The 13,935-nt window shown below is 44.4% G+C and overlaps 1 protein-coding gene across 7 annotated transcripts in view; it reads left to right on the top strand.

Moving 5' to 3' along the window:
- The window catches only part of LOC139364780 (histone deacetylase 5), an 87,545-nt gene that overhangs the window by 63,070 nt on the left and 10,540 nt on the right, over window positions 1-13,935 (top strand). For 4 of the 7 annotated variants that reach the window (XM_071101844.1, XM_071101843.1, XM_071101842.1 and 1 more), the window contains exons 8-14: window positions 1,364-1,483; window positions 6,467-6,704; window positions 6,832-7,037; window positions 7,189-7,500; window positions 10,042-10,195; window positions 11,346-11,479; window positions 13,343-13,463. In XM_071101844.1, the coding sequence (XP_070957945.1) occupies window positions 1,364-1,483; window positions 6,467-6,704; window positions 6,832-7,037; window positions 7,189-7,500; window positions 10,042-10,195; window positions 11,346-11,479; window positions 13,343-13,463 (1,285 nt within the window). The remainder of the gene's footprint in view (window positions 1-1,363; window positions 1,484-6,466; window positions 6,705-6,831; window positions 7,038-7,188; window positions 7,501-10,041; window positions 10,196-11,345; window positions 11,480-13,342; window positions 13,464-13,935) is intronic. The other 3 variants (XM_071101845.1, XM_071101840.1, XM_071101839.1) reach the window with 2 other exon arrangements.

The following is a 13,935-nucleotide window of genomic DNA, read 5'->3' on the forward strand; positions in this document are numbered from 1 at the left end:
AAAAATAAAAAGCATTAGTCAATCTCCGAGACCATTTATTTTCCCTACCCTCCCTCCTGAAAATACTTGATTACTGCCATTCTCTCGAAGCGGAGAAACAGTCGACCGCTGATGACATAAGTGCCTTGTTAGCCTGCTGTGTGCAACTTTCCGAAATAGCCACCCCCATCAAGAACGTTATTGCGTCATCGCCGCCCCAGCAGATCCGGGCCGATAAATGGTAAGACGCACACAAAAAGGAGAGCGTGACATTGTTTTAACAACAAATAGGGCAGTTTGCCATGGATCAACACCTTGTTTGGGATGCATGGTGACTTTTTGTCCCCTTATTTTCCCTGTTTCATGATTCTGTTGAGTCAGTCTTCCCCTAATAACGTCATTGTGAAGAAGGCTGACACCCGCTGGGGGGGGGTTCTTAAAAAGAGAAGGGCCCTTGAAGGCAGGGAGAAATATGGCTGTGTCCAAATACCCAAAAAGCATTCTATTTGGAACACAATATGGTTATGTGAAAATAAAGTAAAATGTGTGATTTTCAAACATTTCAAAAAATCACGTGTGTTTGACAACAGCTGATAATTAAATTCTAGGATGTAATACTCATTTCATCTTTTCGCTGCACACTATTGAGGAAGAGTATCGTCTTTTCCGTTCACGTGTGTTTGACAACAGCTGATAATCAGAATATGGCCTAAAATAAACAACTGGCAGGGAACAAGTGCGATTGCACATTAGATGATGCCTTCTCATAATGGATGATTAGTATGTTGATATTTGTTGCTTATGGCATACGTTTTTACTAAAGCATACGTTCTAAATTGTATGTAGTACTATTAGTACACAGTATGTATTTTTAGTAAGTAGTAGGCAAGACAGATTTCGGACACAGCCTACAGTATGTGGGGTTTCTGTTCAGTGTTAGCCAGGTGAAGTCTAAATGGCAAGTAAGAAAAGCTCCTGAAATGGTACTAGCTAGCACACCTGCACAAACATCAAATAACAGCCGTTTGTTCAAAGTGAACTGGAAGCCTTGGCGGCCTCTGGAGAGAAACATGTTGTGCAAGCTGAAAGAATGAGTCACACTACGGTTAGAGCTCCTGTCCTATCTGTTTATACTGCAGAGGGTCAGATAGAGCACAAGATGGATTCCTTTCTTCCCCTCTCGTTGTTGCTAGGGTAGATTAAATATACATGCAGTGATGGGATGTTTTAGTGAGCTGGAAGACTTCACTCTCTCTCTCCCTCTCTCTGGAAAACACCCCTGCTGGTTGTCTCCCTTGCTCCTCTTCTGTTCGCTCTCTCGCCCTTTTCCCTTTCACACGCTCTCTCTCACTCAATCACTTTTTCCTCCCTCTTTTCTGTGCAGCAGCTGCGGTCCCTCCACCAGACCCTTAACGCCGATGGGACAGTCAGTCCGCTGAGCCTCTACACATCCCCCTCGCTGCCCAACATCTCCCTGGGCCTACCAGCCAACTCGCACCTCACCGTGAGTACTGGACTGAAATTCTGAACAACACAAACTAGGGATAGGCATGAGTACTCAAATGGATGTAAAAACTCCATCTTTAACCAGAGATCAAAATGTTGTCTAGAAGACCATGTTAATTTGCTTTGACTCTAGTTCCATTTGTACATGTGCATTTGCGTGGCACAACAAAAAGAAAACCAAGCCAAGAATCACACAGTTCTTCTCCCTAAATTCCATTTCCCCTCCGTGTCTCACTCACTCAATTGTGTTCCGACCGCTCCCTCTATACACACACACACACACACACACACACACACAAGCTCCCGTTAGGCCTATTAAAAACGTATCTGATGGGATACACAAGCTTCATTCCTTGCCAAATGACGACAGTTTTATCACAAATTCTTAATGGACTGCTTGGCTGAAGTAGGGAAATATGTTCCAACAACGAGCGCTGCAGTTTTGGAAAGATTGTGTCCTGTCTATTTTCCACTTATGCTACTTTGAACTACTAGTGCCATTTAGAATTGGTTAGCCTAGGCTATAGCCGCCCTAAACATTTTTATCAGAATCATTAAGCCTAAGCCTACTCACCAAACAGATGTCATGGCTGTAATTCATCCCCATGCAGAGTTCAATGTGGAATTGTTAATCCATTTGGAAAATACCAAAGAACAGGCTGAATAAACAAATTTGAATGTCTGTATATCGAAAAGAAGACAGATTTTGGTTTGTAACCCTGAAATGATTTCACCTTGCCAAATTGAGCCCTGTTCCAAATTATCACTCTGAAAGAAGAATTTCCAGACGTGAGGTGCGTTTCACTTTTTTTCATTTGGAACAATATTCTGTTATGTATTATTTAGTTATTTTACATGTTTTTTTTCTTTTACAATAAAATAGGTCTCTTGATTTGTTCGGGAAATAAGAGCATTTTGCCTGCTAAATGAACGAAACAATGCTTTGTCATTGCACAGACATAGGCTTCTACAAGCAAGCGCCACTGCTGAGGGTGCTGCCTTTTTGAAGATTGTGTTCCACGATATAATATTACCAATATTACGGTTAATAATATTAATATTACGGTTTCAATAAATTAACTTTAAATAGCACTTTTTTTATTGTCTGAAAAAAAATACACACAGTACCTTAGCCAAATACATTTAAACTCAGTTTTTCACAATTCCTGACATTTAATCCTAGTACAAATTCCCAATCTTAGGTCAGTAAGGATCACCACTTCAATTTTAAGAATATGAAATGTCAGAATAATAGTTGAGAATTATTTAATTCAGTTTGTATTTCTTTCATCACATTCCCAGTGGGTCTGAAGTTTACATACACTCAATTAGTATTTGGTAGCATTGCCTTTAAATTGTTTAACTTGGGTCAAACGTTCTGGGTAGCCTTCCACAAGCTTCCCACAATACGTTGGGCGAATTTTGGCCCATTCCTCCTGACAGAGCTGGTGTAACTGAGTCAGGTTTGTAGGCCTCCTTGCTCCCGTGGGGTCATTGTCCATTTGGAAGACCCATTTGCGACCAAGCTTTAACTTCCTGACTGATGTTGCTTCAATATTTCCACATAATTGTCCTCCCTCATGATGCCATCTCTTTTGTGAAGTGCACCAGTCCCTCCTGCAGAAAAGCACCCCCACAACATGATGCTGCCACCCCCGTGCTTCACGGTTGAGATTGTGTTCTTCGGCTTGCAAGCCCCCCCCCCCTTTCCTCCAAACGTAACGATGGTCATTATGGCCAAACAGTTCTATTTTTGTTTCATCAGACCACCGGACATTTCTCCAAAAAGTACAATCTTTGTCCCCATGTGCAGTTGCAAACCGTAGTCTGTTTTTTTGGGGCGGTTTTGGAGCAGTGGCTTCTTTCTTGCTGAGTGGCCTTTCAGGTTATGTCGATTATAGGACTTTTTTAACTGTGGATATAGATACTTTTTGCCGGTTTCCTCCAGCATCTTCACAAGGTCCTTTGCTGTTGTTCTGGGATTGATTTGCACCTTTCGCACCAAGGTACGTTCATCTCTAGGAGACAGAACGCGTCTCCTTCCTGAGAGGTATGACGGCTGTGTGGTCTCGTGGTGTTTATACTTGCGTACTATTGTTTGTACAGATGAATGTGGTACCTTCAGGCATTTGGAAATTGCTCCAAAGGATGAAGCAGACTTGTGGAGGACCACAATTTTGTTTCTGAGATCTTGGCGGATTTCTTTTGATTTTCCCATGATGTCAAACAGAGGCACTGAGTTTGAAAGTTAGGCCTTGAAATACATCCACAGGTACACCTCCAATTGATGTCAATTAGCCTATCAGAAGCTTCTAAAGCCATGGCGTTGTTTTCCAAGCTGTTTAAAGGCACAGTCAACTTAGTGTATGAAACTTCTGACCCACTGGAATTGTGATACAGTGAAATAATCTGTCTGTAAACAATTGCTAGAAAAATTACTTGTCATGCACAAAGTAGATGTCGTAACCGACTTGCCAAAACTATAGTTTGTTCTCAAAAAATGTGTGGAGTGGTTGAAAAACAAGTTGTATTTACTCCAACCTAAGTGTATGTAAACTTCAACTGTATATGTATGTATGTATGTATGTGTGAGACAATTTAGCAATTTAGGATTTATCTGTAATGGTTATAATACATTAGCCAAAGCTGCTGTTAGGTTCTAATTAAACAGAGTAAAAAAACTCACGGACAACTATGATAAGCTCAAACCAAGTTTATTCACCCAATAAGTCAGACAGCTGAATACATACATACATACATGCATACATACATACATACATACATACATACATACATACATACATACAGTGGGGCAAAAAAGTATTTAGTCAGCCACCAATTGTGCAAGTTCTCCCACTTAAAGATGAGAGAGGCTTGTAATTTGCATCATAGGTATACTTCAACTATGACAGACAAAATGAGAAAAAAAATCCAGAAAATCACATTGTAGGATTTTTAATGAATTTATTTGCAAATTATGGTGGAAAATAAGTATTTGGTCACCTACAAACAAGCAAGATTTCTGGCTCTCACAGACCTGTAACTTCTTCTTTAAGAGGCTCCTCTCTCCTCTACTCGTTACCTTTATTAATGGCACCTGTTTGAACTTGTTATCAGTATAAAAGACACCTGTCCACAACCTCAAATAGTCACACTCCAAACTCCACTATGGCCAAGACCAAAGAGCTGTCAAAGGACACCAGAAACAAAATTGTAGACCTGCACCAGGCTGGGAAGACTGAATCTGCAATAGGTAAGCAGCTTGGTTTGAAGAAATCAACTGTGGGAGCAATTATTAGGAAATGGAAGACATACAAGACCACTGATAATCTCCCTCGATCTGGGGCTCCACGCAAGACCTCACCCCGTGGGGTCAAAATGATCACAAGAACGGTGAGCAAAAATCCCAGAACCACACGGGGGGACCTAGTGAATGACCTGCAGACAGCTGGGACCAAAGTAACAAAGCCTACCATCAGTAACACACTACGCCGCCAGGGACTCAAATCCTGCAGTGCCAGACGTGTCCCCCTGCTTAAGCCAGTACATGTCCAGGCCCGTCTGAAGTTTGCTAGAGAGCATTTGGATGATCCAGAAGAAGATTGGGAGAATGTCGTATGGTCAGATGAAACCAAAATATAACTTTTTGGTAAAAACTCAACTTGTTGTGTTTGGAGGATAAAGAATGCTGTTGCATCCCAAGAACACCATACCTACTGTGAAGCATGGGGGTGGAAACATCATGCTTTGGGGCTGTTTTTCTGCAAAGGGACCAGGACGACTGATCCGTGTAAAGGAAAGAATGAATTGGGCCATGTATCGTGAGATTTTGAGTGAAAACCTCAGCAAGGGCATTGAAGATGAAACGTGGCTGGGTCCGTCAGCATGACAATGATCCCAAACACACAGCCCGGGCAACGAAGGAGTGGCTTCGTAAGAAGCATTTCAAGGTCCTGGAGTGGCCTAGCCAGTCTCCAGATCTCAACCCCATAGAAAATCTTTGGAGGGAGTTGAAAGTCGGTGTTGCCCAGCAACAGCCCCAAAACATCACTGCTCTAGAGGAGATCTGCATGGAGGAATGGGCCAAAACACCAGCAACAGTGTGTGAAAACCTCGTGAAGATTTACAGAAAACGTTTGACCTCTGTCATTGCCAACAAAGGGTATATAACAAAGTATTGAGATAAGAATTGAGTATTGACCAAATACTTATTTTCCACCATAATTTGCAAATAAATTCATAAAAAATCCTACAATGTGATTTTCTGGATTTTTTTTCCCCCTCATTTTGTCTGTCATAGTTGAAGTGTACCTATGATGAAAATTACAGGCCTCATCTTTTTAAGTAGGAGAACCTGCACAACTGGTGACTGACTAAATACTTTTTTGCCCCACTACGTACACACACACACACACACACACACTCCAATATAGGTGAAGTCTGCTCCTTCCCTCTAAACATTACATATTTATTGCTAGGCAGGAAGTTAGGTGATGTGGGTAATAAACTGTACCTTCTCCCTGACCTCGACCCCCATTCCTCACTAATCTACAGCTCTCCACCCTTACCAATGACCACAACTACGTGATTGCCTTTTCTTATTAACTCAGTACATTCCAAGCCCCTAGCTCATATCCAACCTTACATTCCTCCTACAGATGACCATTAACTTCTGCTGTAACAACCAAACTGTGGCCCTTCTCCTTTCCATGGGATACTTGATGATTAACAATATTTCAAGTTTAAAGTCAGAACCCGTCACTGTTGGCATAAAGATAAATGTGCAAAAATGTTTCCAGTGCTGGCCTTGTTCTAAAAATAGCTTCTTAAATGTTTTTTTCAAATACTTGTAAAAAAAAACTCTCAACCTGCTCCATTCCACTGAGTTGAGGGAAAATGGAAACCAGCACACACTCCCCTGAACCAGAGTTGTCCTCTAATGTAGACAGTCTGACTTAGTTAACCCCCCTTCCATCCTCAGGCCAATCAGAAGCTGTTGCAGGAGGCGGAGAGGCAGGCCATCCAGACCATGCGTCAGGGTGGGGCTCTGACGGGCAAGTTTGTCAGCACCTCGTCCCTGCCGGCATCATGCCTGCCACCTGGGATGCAACACGACTTAGACTCCACCCAGGCCCCCAACAGCCACAGCAGTCACTCCTCCCTACTGCAACACGTCCTCCTGCTGGAGCAGGCCCGCCAGCAGAGTGCCCTCCTCTCAGGTACATCTACCAACATATATTTATACTCTTACATCCCTGCCAGCAGAGTGTTCTACTTGCAGGTAAATATAGATAAATACATACTGCCTCTTCTGAAACACATCTCTTTGACTCTTCCTCCCTCCAGTCCCCATATACGGTCAGTCTCCGTTGGTGACGGGGGACCGGGTGTCCAACAGTATGCGCACGGTGAACAAGCTACCACGCCACCGGCCCCTGAGCCGCACACAGTCTGCACCCCTCCCCCAGAGCCCCCAGGCCCTGCAGCAGCTCGTCATGCAGCAGCAGCACCAGCACTTCCTGGAGAAGCAGAAGCAGTACCAGCTCAACAAGGTAGGGGGCACCACAAGAAACACTACAGTATTAGAGGTTATGGTTGTGTTTGTAGGTAAAAAAAAGTGTTGTATGCCATTTGCTGGACTGGGGGGTGTAGTATACTCTACATGTGGCAGCAGTGATTAACTCTATCTGTCAACCACACCAGATTCTGTCAAAAGGGGTGGAGCTTCCTCGCCAACCGCCCACCCACCCCGAGGAGACTGAGGAGGAGCTCACAGAGACGCAGGAGATGCAGGAGATGCAGGAGGAGGGGGCAGGGTCTGAGCGTCTGGGGGAGGGGCGTCCTCAGGAGCAGAGGCTCCAGAAGGAAGAGTCGGGGGAGACGTCGCCCCCTTCAGAACGCCTGCTGACCCCCTTGAAGGGCGAGAGCACAGAGAGCGACCTGGAGGAAGAGGATGATGAAGACGAGGCAATCGAGCTGAGGGAGTGTGATGAGGAGGGCGTACCTTACGGCCAAGTAAATACTGAATTTTTTTTATAGACATTTTGCATTTAATTTTTACTTTGTTAGGGAAAAACAAAATGTATTGCCTTGCAAGTTTAACACTAATTAAGATGACTTTCTGTAAGAAAATCAGAGAGCCAATAAGAGGTGCAAATTGTTTATTTATAAACCATGAGTTTTATTGTTTTTCCCTGTAATATGATTAATTCTGCTGAAATCAAATCAAAGTTTATTGGTGTTATAGCGGGTGCAACGAAATGTTTGTTACTTGCTCCAAACAGTGCAGTAAAAATATTCAGACCCCTTTCGTTGTTGAACTTCCCAAATCTGTTCCGGGGACGTCTGTCTGTGATTACTAACCTTGTGACTTGATTCGTCATTGTACCTCTTATAATGGGCCATTTATGACTTGAAACTGTCTAGAATGACCAATCACTCCAGGGAGGGTTGTAGATTGCAGAAATTACCTACCAAAAGATCAGTAGCAAAGGCTATGCATTTGAAAAGGTAGCAACGTCATCATTAGCGATGTGGCTACATAGATTGGCGTTCACACCCAGTTCGAGTGATGGGTTGAGTTTTACGGGGGCCAGGTGATTTAGAAAAGGGTATCCCCTCTCGGAGGGCAGAGTGGCTGCGCTGTGCGAGACATCGTCGTCATAGCTCCCTACAGAAGAGCGAGAGCCTTAATTCCCACCCACCTGTGAGTCATCCATTGCACTTAGCAGGAAATAAAGGAACAAGCTCTCGAGAATGAATCGCCTGCAGTTCTTTCACAAATTACCAAGAGGATAAGCAGCTCCAGTTAAAAGTTCTGAAACAAAAGTTGCAAAAGGGCAAGTGGCCTATTTAAAAAGCAAATATACATCTATCTATCTATCACCAAGATGGATTGAATTTGGGTTTAGCTGTCATTGCCCGAGATAGAGCTACTCTACTCAGTAGTTGATGACATGCATTTGGATCCTCATCATCACCTCATACTCTTTTGAGGACCTAAACATTATAAAATAATACAGTAAATGGCCACAGTTGGCTATGTTGCTGTTGGTTACCATATTTGGCTCTAAATTATGGTCATTGACAGCAATTAATACGTAATGTTAAAAAGCGGGGGGAAAAGAATGGACATGTGTTGTGGTCACGTTCCTCTAAGAAATGCTGCTTGTGCGTTGGAGGGAGGAAGATCCAATGCAGCGAGGGAGATTATAAAATAAACCTCTCTCTCTTACTCCCACACACCATTGAGAAAAAATATCAGAGGAGAGAAAAGCATCAGAATTCAGGCTGCGTCTTCTCCCCAACAACGCGCGCGCTCACACACCCTCCCTCCCTCCCCTGCCCTTGCTGCTTTTTTTTTCATCTCAGTGAATGGACTCATCTGTGACTCATCTCTCCTTGGTGAATCATTCCCCTCTCCCTCCCACCCTCACCCTTCTCTCCCCCCCCCCCCCCCCCCCTCTCTTCACCATACCAGCCCTTTTCTCCCCCCTTTTCCCCCCTGCACTTTACACCAATTCACCTCCCATCAGGGAGCTATGCTGCTGCAGTACTATTTATGTTGTGACGGACTAGGGGGATAGAGGAGTTTTTAGGGTATGGGGTGCATAGGGAGGGAGGGAGCATGCAGTCATTCTGTAGAGACAACAACCTCAAACCTATTTTGGCATTTGAGTCAGTGACACGGAAGGGCCCCCCCCTCCCTGCACACACACACACACACACACACACCGCCTCCCCGCTGAACTTTTTTCCCTCTGACTCTGCTCTACTTGTCTGCTGTGGTGCCTTGAATACAAATGGATCTGAGCCGCCCTGTGCAATGGAAAGAGAAAAGACGGTGAGAGAGACGCATAAGAGTCTTGCCTTAGGATCTCTCGTTTAAAAGGGGGTTAGCAAGGTGTGGGCCTGCCGGACCTGTGTGTGTCCGAGAGCGTAAACTGAGCTCCTATCTCAAGGTTTTGAAACAAACCGTTCGCAGTTTAAAAAAAAGATGCATAAGAACCGTGAACCTTGTCATTTGATCTCTGTTAGGAGCATCTGTCGCATTAGTTTTTTCCTAGAGCTCACACAGCTCCTGTCTGGATGTGTAGTGCTTCTCCCATTGACAGAAAGCAGAGCCCCGTTAGCTCAGCCACTGTTTACAGCTGGGGAATTGTCAGAGTAGTCTTTTGGCTGTTGGGAAGGCTCGGTCCTTGTCCTGCCCTGCCTTTTGAGGCTCGTATGGGGATATGTGTTTGCCTTTTGGGTTTCTACCCAGGGCCCATATTTAGTCTATAACCGGCTTAAATTTAGCTCCACCTCCCTCCCATTTTCCCCTCGTTCCATTGGCCTGAGGTGGCAGATTCAGTTTGCAGCTATTGTGAAATGTCACTTCTCAAGGTTGCAGTATTTCTATCTGATGTAAATGATGAAAGCCACAGAGCTGATTTTATTTACTAAGTCCATCCCCTCACACTGAAGTCCAGGCAGTGTCTCATGATGAAAGACATTATTCAAAGCTTTAGTTGGTATTAAAAATGTATGTTATTTTGTCCCCGATTTTCCGACCAGCATCACCTGCAACAGCTTAATGTGTTCCAGGCGTCCCTGTCCATTTCGGGTATGCCCCACAGACCTCTGGGAAGGGCCCAGTCCTCCCCTGCCACTGCCAGCATCAAGGGGGCTCCCATGGGTGAGGTCCCCATCAAGCACCTCTTCACTACAGGTATGCTTCTTTGGTCTTTGGAACAGATGACATACAAAGTGAGATGATCAGGACCCATTAAACAATATGAAAGAAACTGCCTCAACTCAGTTATCTATCTGAATCTCTACTTTTTTGTCATAGTGGTAGATAGTAGAGCTTATGTAGCAATGAATCCCCACTAAACTCTAACGAAAGCCATTGGCCTTAAAGACACTTTCAGAAAACAAACACTCACCTAGCCAGTCCATGATCAAATGGCCTTGCAGGATAGGATGTGTTGACCAATTCAGTGGTTCCCAAACTGTGGGGCGTGGCGAGGGGTCGGCAGGTACTCAGTCCGGCTTTCAACTTACTCTTGAAAGTTGTAATAGTACAATGCACAAGGTTCAATTTGGAAATTGGGTGGTGTATCATTAGTTCCTCTTGTCATGTCAGTCAATGCATACCTTAGAGCTATTTATAACTTGTCAGAAATGTCCAGATCAACTAGCCCATGTCGGCTAATGTTTTTTTAGGCCATATTATTTTAATTGTTTTAGTCACTCAAATATCACGAATACTCATTAGACATGGAAAATTGAATACAATTGCCCAAAAAATAGCTTTAAAACTGAAATTGTCTTTGCATCCAATAGCAGAATGCGTAGAATTGCAGGAAATAAGCTTTAAATAGACATGGTTGTGTGCACATGCAGGGGGGGGGACGGTATGTTCCCCAATGCAGGAAGGGGGGACCCCCCTGAGTGAAAAAGTTTAGGAACCCGTGTACTAAGTGAGTTCAATAAGGGCTGAGGCAAGCAGCCTGCCTGGGTGTAATTATTTCAGCAGAGAAAATAATAATACCGAGAGCCTGCAGGGTTGGATCTGATGAAACCAGGATGGCAGGATGACATTGAGCCATCCTCCACCATGGAATCATTAACATCTCCAACAGTCCTAACATGAAAAAAGCCATTAGATTATGGTCTTATTATGCTCTGACCTGCTGGGTAATGGGGTTATGAACGGTGTGGTCACCATTTGTTCTGAGAGAGAAGTTGAAGAGAGGTTGCCCTGTGGTTGGTCTTCTTCCTGCCTTGAAAAGCTACATTTTCTCCTTTCCATCTCTTTTTCTTTCCCTCATCTTTCTCTTGCACTCTCTCTTTCTCTCCCCCTCCTATCATCTCAGGGTTGGTGTACGACACCTTTATGCTGAAGCACCAGTGTATGTGTGGGAACACCCACATCCATCCAGAGCACGCCGGCCGCATCCAGAGTGTGTGGTCCCGGCTGCAGGAGACTGGGCTCCTGGGCCGCTGTGAGGTGAGGGCTCCCTGCACACTACAGCTAGAATGGCGACCAGCTCCGTTCCATATTTCCAAAGAGAATTTCTTCTCAGTAACTTAAACAAGAGTGGTAGCTACAGTGGGGAGAACAAGTATTTGATACACTGCCGATTTTGCAGGTTTTCCTACTTACAAAGCATGTAGAGGTCTGTAATTTTTTAGCATAGGTACTACACTTCAACTGTGAGAGACGGAATCTAAAACAAAAATCCAGAAAACCACATTGTATGATTTTTAAGTAATTAATTAGCATTTTATTGCATGACTTATTGCATAAGTATTTGATCACCTACCAACCAGTAAGAATTCCAGCTATCACAGACCTGTTAGTTTTTCTTTAAGAAGCCCTCCTGTTCTCCACTCATTACCTGTATTAACTGCACCTGTTTGAACTTGTTACCTGTATAAAAGACACCTGTCCACACACTCAATCAAACAGACTCCAACCTCTCCACAATGGCCAATACCAGAAGGCTGTGTTAGGACATCAGGGATAAAGCAAGCACAAGGCTGGGATGGGCTACAGGACAATAGGCAAGCAGCTTGGTGAGAAGGCAACAACTGTTGGCGCAATTATTCGAAAATGGAAGAAGTTCAAGATGACGGTCAATCACCCTTGGTCTGGGGCGCCATGCAAGATCTCATCTCGTGGGGCATCAATGATCATGAGGAAGGTGAGGGATCAGCCCAGGACTACACGGCAGGACCTGGTCAATGACCTGAAGAGAGCTGGGACCACAGTCTCAAAGAAAACCATTAGTAACACACTACGCCGTCATGGATTAAAATCCTGCAGCGCACGCAAGGTCCCCCTGCTCAAGCCAGCGCATGTTCAGGCCTGTCTGACGTTTGCCAATGACCATCTGGATGATCCAGAGGAGGAATGGGAGAAGGTCATGTAGTCTGATGAGACAAAAATAGAGACTTTTGGTCTTAACTCCACTCGCTGTGTTTGGAGGAAGTAGAAGGATGAGTACAACCCCAAGAACACCATCCCAACCGTGAAGCATGGAGGTGGAAACATCATTCTTTAGGGATGCTTTTCTGCAAAGGGGACAGGACGACTGAGGGGAGGATGGATGGGGCCATGTATCGCGATGTATCGCGAGATCTTGGCCAACAGCCTCCTTCCCTCAGTAAGAGCATTGAAGATGGGTCGTGGCTGGGTCTTCCAGCATGACAACGACCCGAAACACACAGCCAGGGCAACTAAGGAGTGGCTCCATAAGAAGCATCTCAAGGTCCTGGAGTGGCCTAGCCAGTCTCCAGACCTGAACCCAATAGAAAATCTTTGGAGGGAGCTGAAAGTCCGTATTGCCCAGCGACAGCCCCGAAACCTGAAGGATCTGGAGAAGGTCTATATGGAGGAGTGGGCCAAAATCGATCCCTGCTGCAGTGTGTGCAAACCTGGTCAAGAACTACAGGAAACGTATGATCTTTGTAATTGCAAACAAAGGTTTCTGTACCAAATATTAAGTTCTGCTTTTCTGATGTATCAAATACTTATGTCATGCAATAAAATGCTAATTAATTTCTAAAAATCATACAATGTGGTTTTCTGGAGTTTTGTTTTAGATTCTGTCTCTCACGGTTTCAGTTTCCTACAGTTTCCTAATATAAAAATTACAGACCTCTACATGCTTTAAGTAGGATACACTGCCGATTTTGCAGGTTATCAAATACTTGTTCTCAAATACTGTTTTTGTGGAAATGAGAATGAGCTTTATCCATTATTAATTCAAGTTAATTTTAAAAATCACTTCCCAATTAGCAATACAACATAACCCTGAATGAAATTGATGTATTGTGTGCTACGTGCGTTTTCCTTTACCGTGTACAGAGGATTCGGGGGAGGAAGGCCACGTTGGATGAGATTCAGACTGTGCATTCAGAATACCACACCCTGCTGTACGGCACCAGTCCCCTCAACAGACAGAAACTAGACAGCAAGAAGCTCTTAGGTGCCTAACCTCATCTCTTCATGTCTTTACTCCTCAGATATATTTGTGTGTGTGTGTTTTCCTAGCCATTTTGCTCGAATGGTGGAAACAAGATTTGCCCCAAGCATCCTTGAAAGTAGTGACTGCCCCTCCCCTCCATCCACCCACACACTCACACGCAGTCAGGTGGATTGTTTGAAGGCTTAGCTCCCCTGACAGGCGCAGGGGGGGTATTTTTAGACCTGCTGGTCGAGGGGAAAGGGCCCCAGATGCCCGTCCACCCCCGTCTGGGTGACTCATAGCTAGGCTGGGACTCATAGAAGAGGAGGGAGGGGGGATGACTGGATCAGCTGCAAAACAGCACTGCAGTGACTGAGCCGTCGACTACACACACACTTCAAAGTGAGTTCACTCTGTGCGGTGCTGAGCAGAACAGGACTTGCAGACATCGATGGTAAAAAAAAACAATTATACAGTGCATTTGGAAAGTATT

Source organism: Oncorhynchus clarkii, chromosome 13, assembly GCF_045791955.1.
Source record: "Oncorhynchus clarkii lewisi isolate Uvic-CL-2024 chromosome 13, UVic_Ocla_1.0, whole genome shotgun sequence".
Lineage (NCBI taxonomy): Eukaryota > Metazoa > Chordata > Actinopteri > Salmoniformes > Salmonidae > Oncorhynchus > Oncorhynchus clarkii.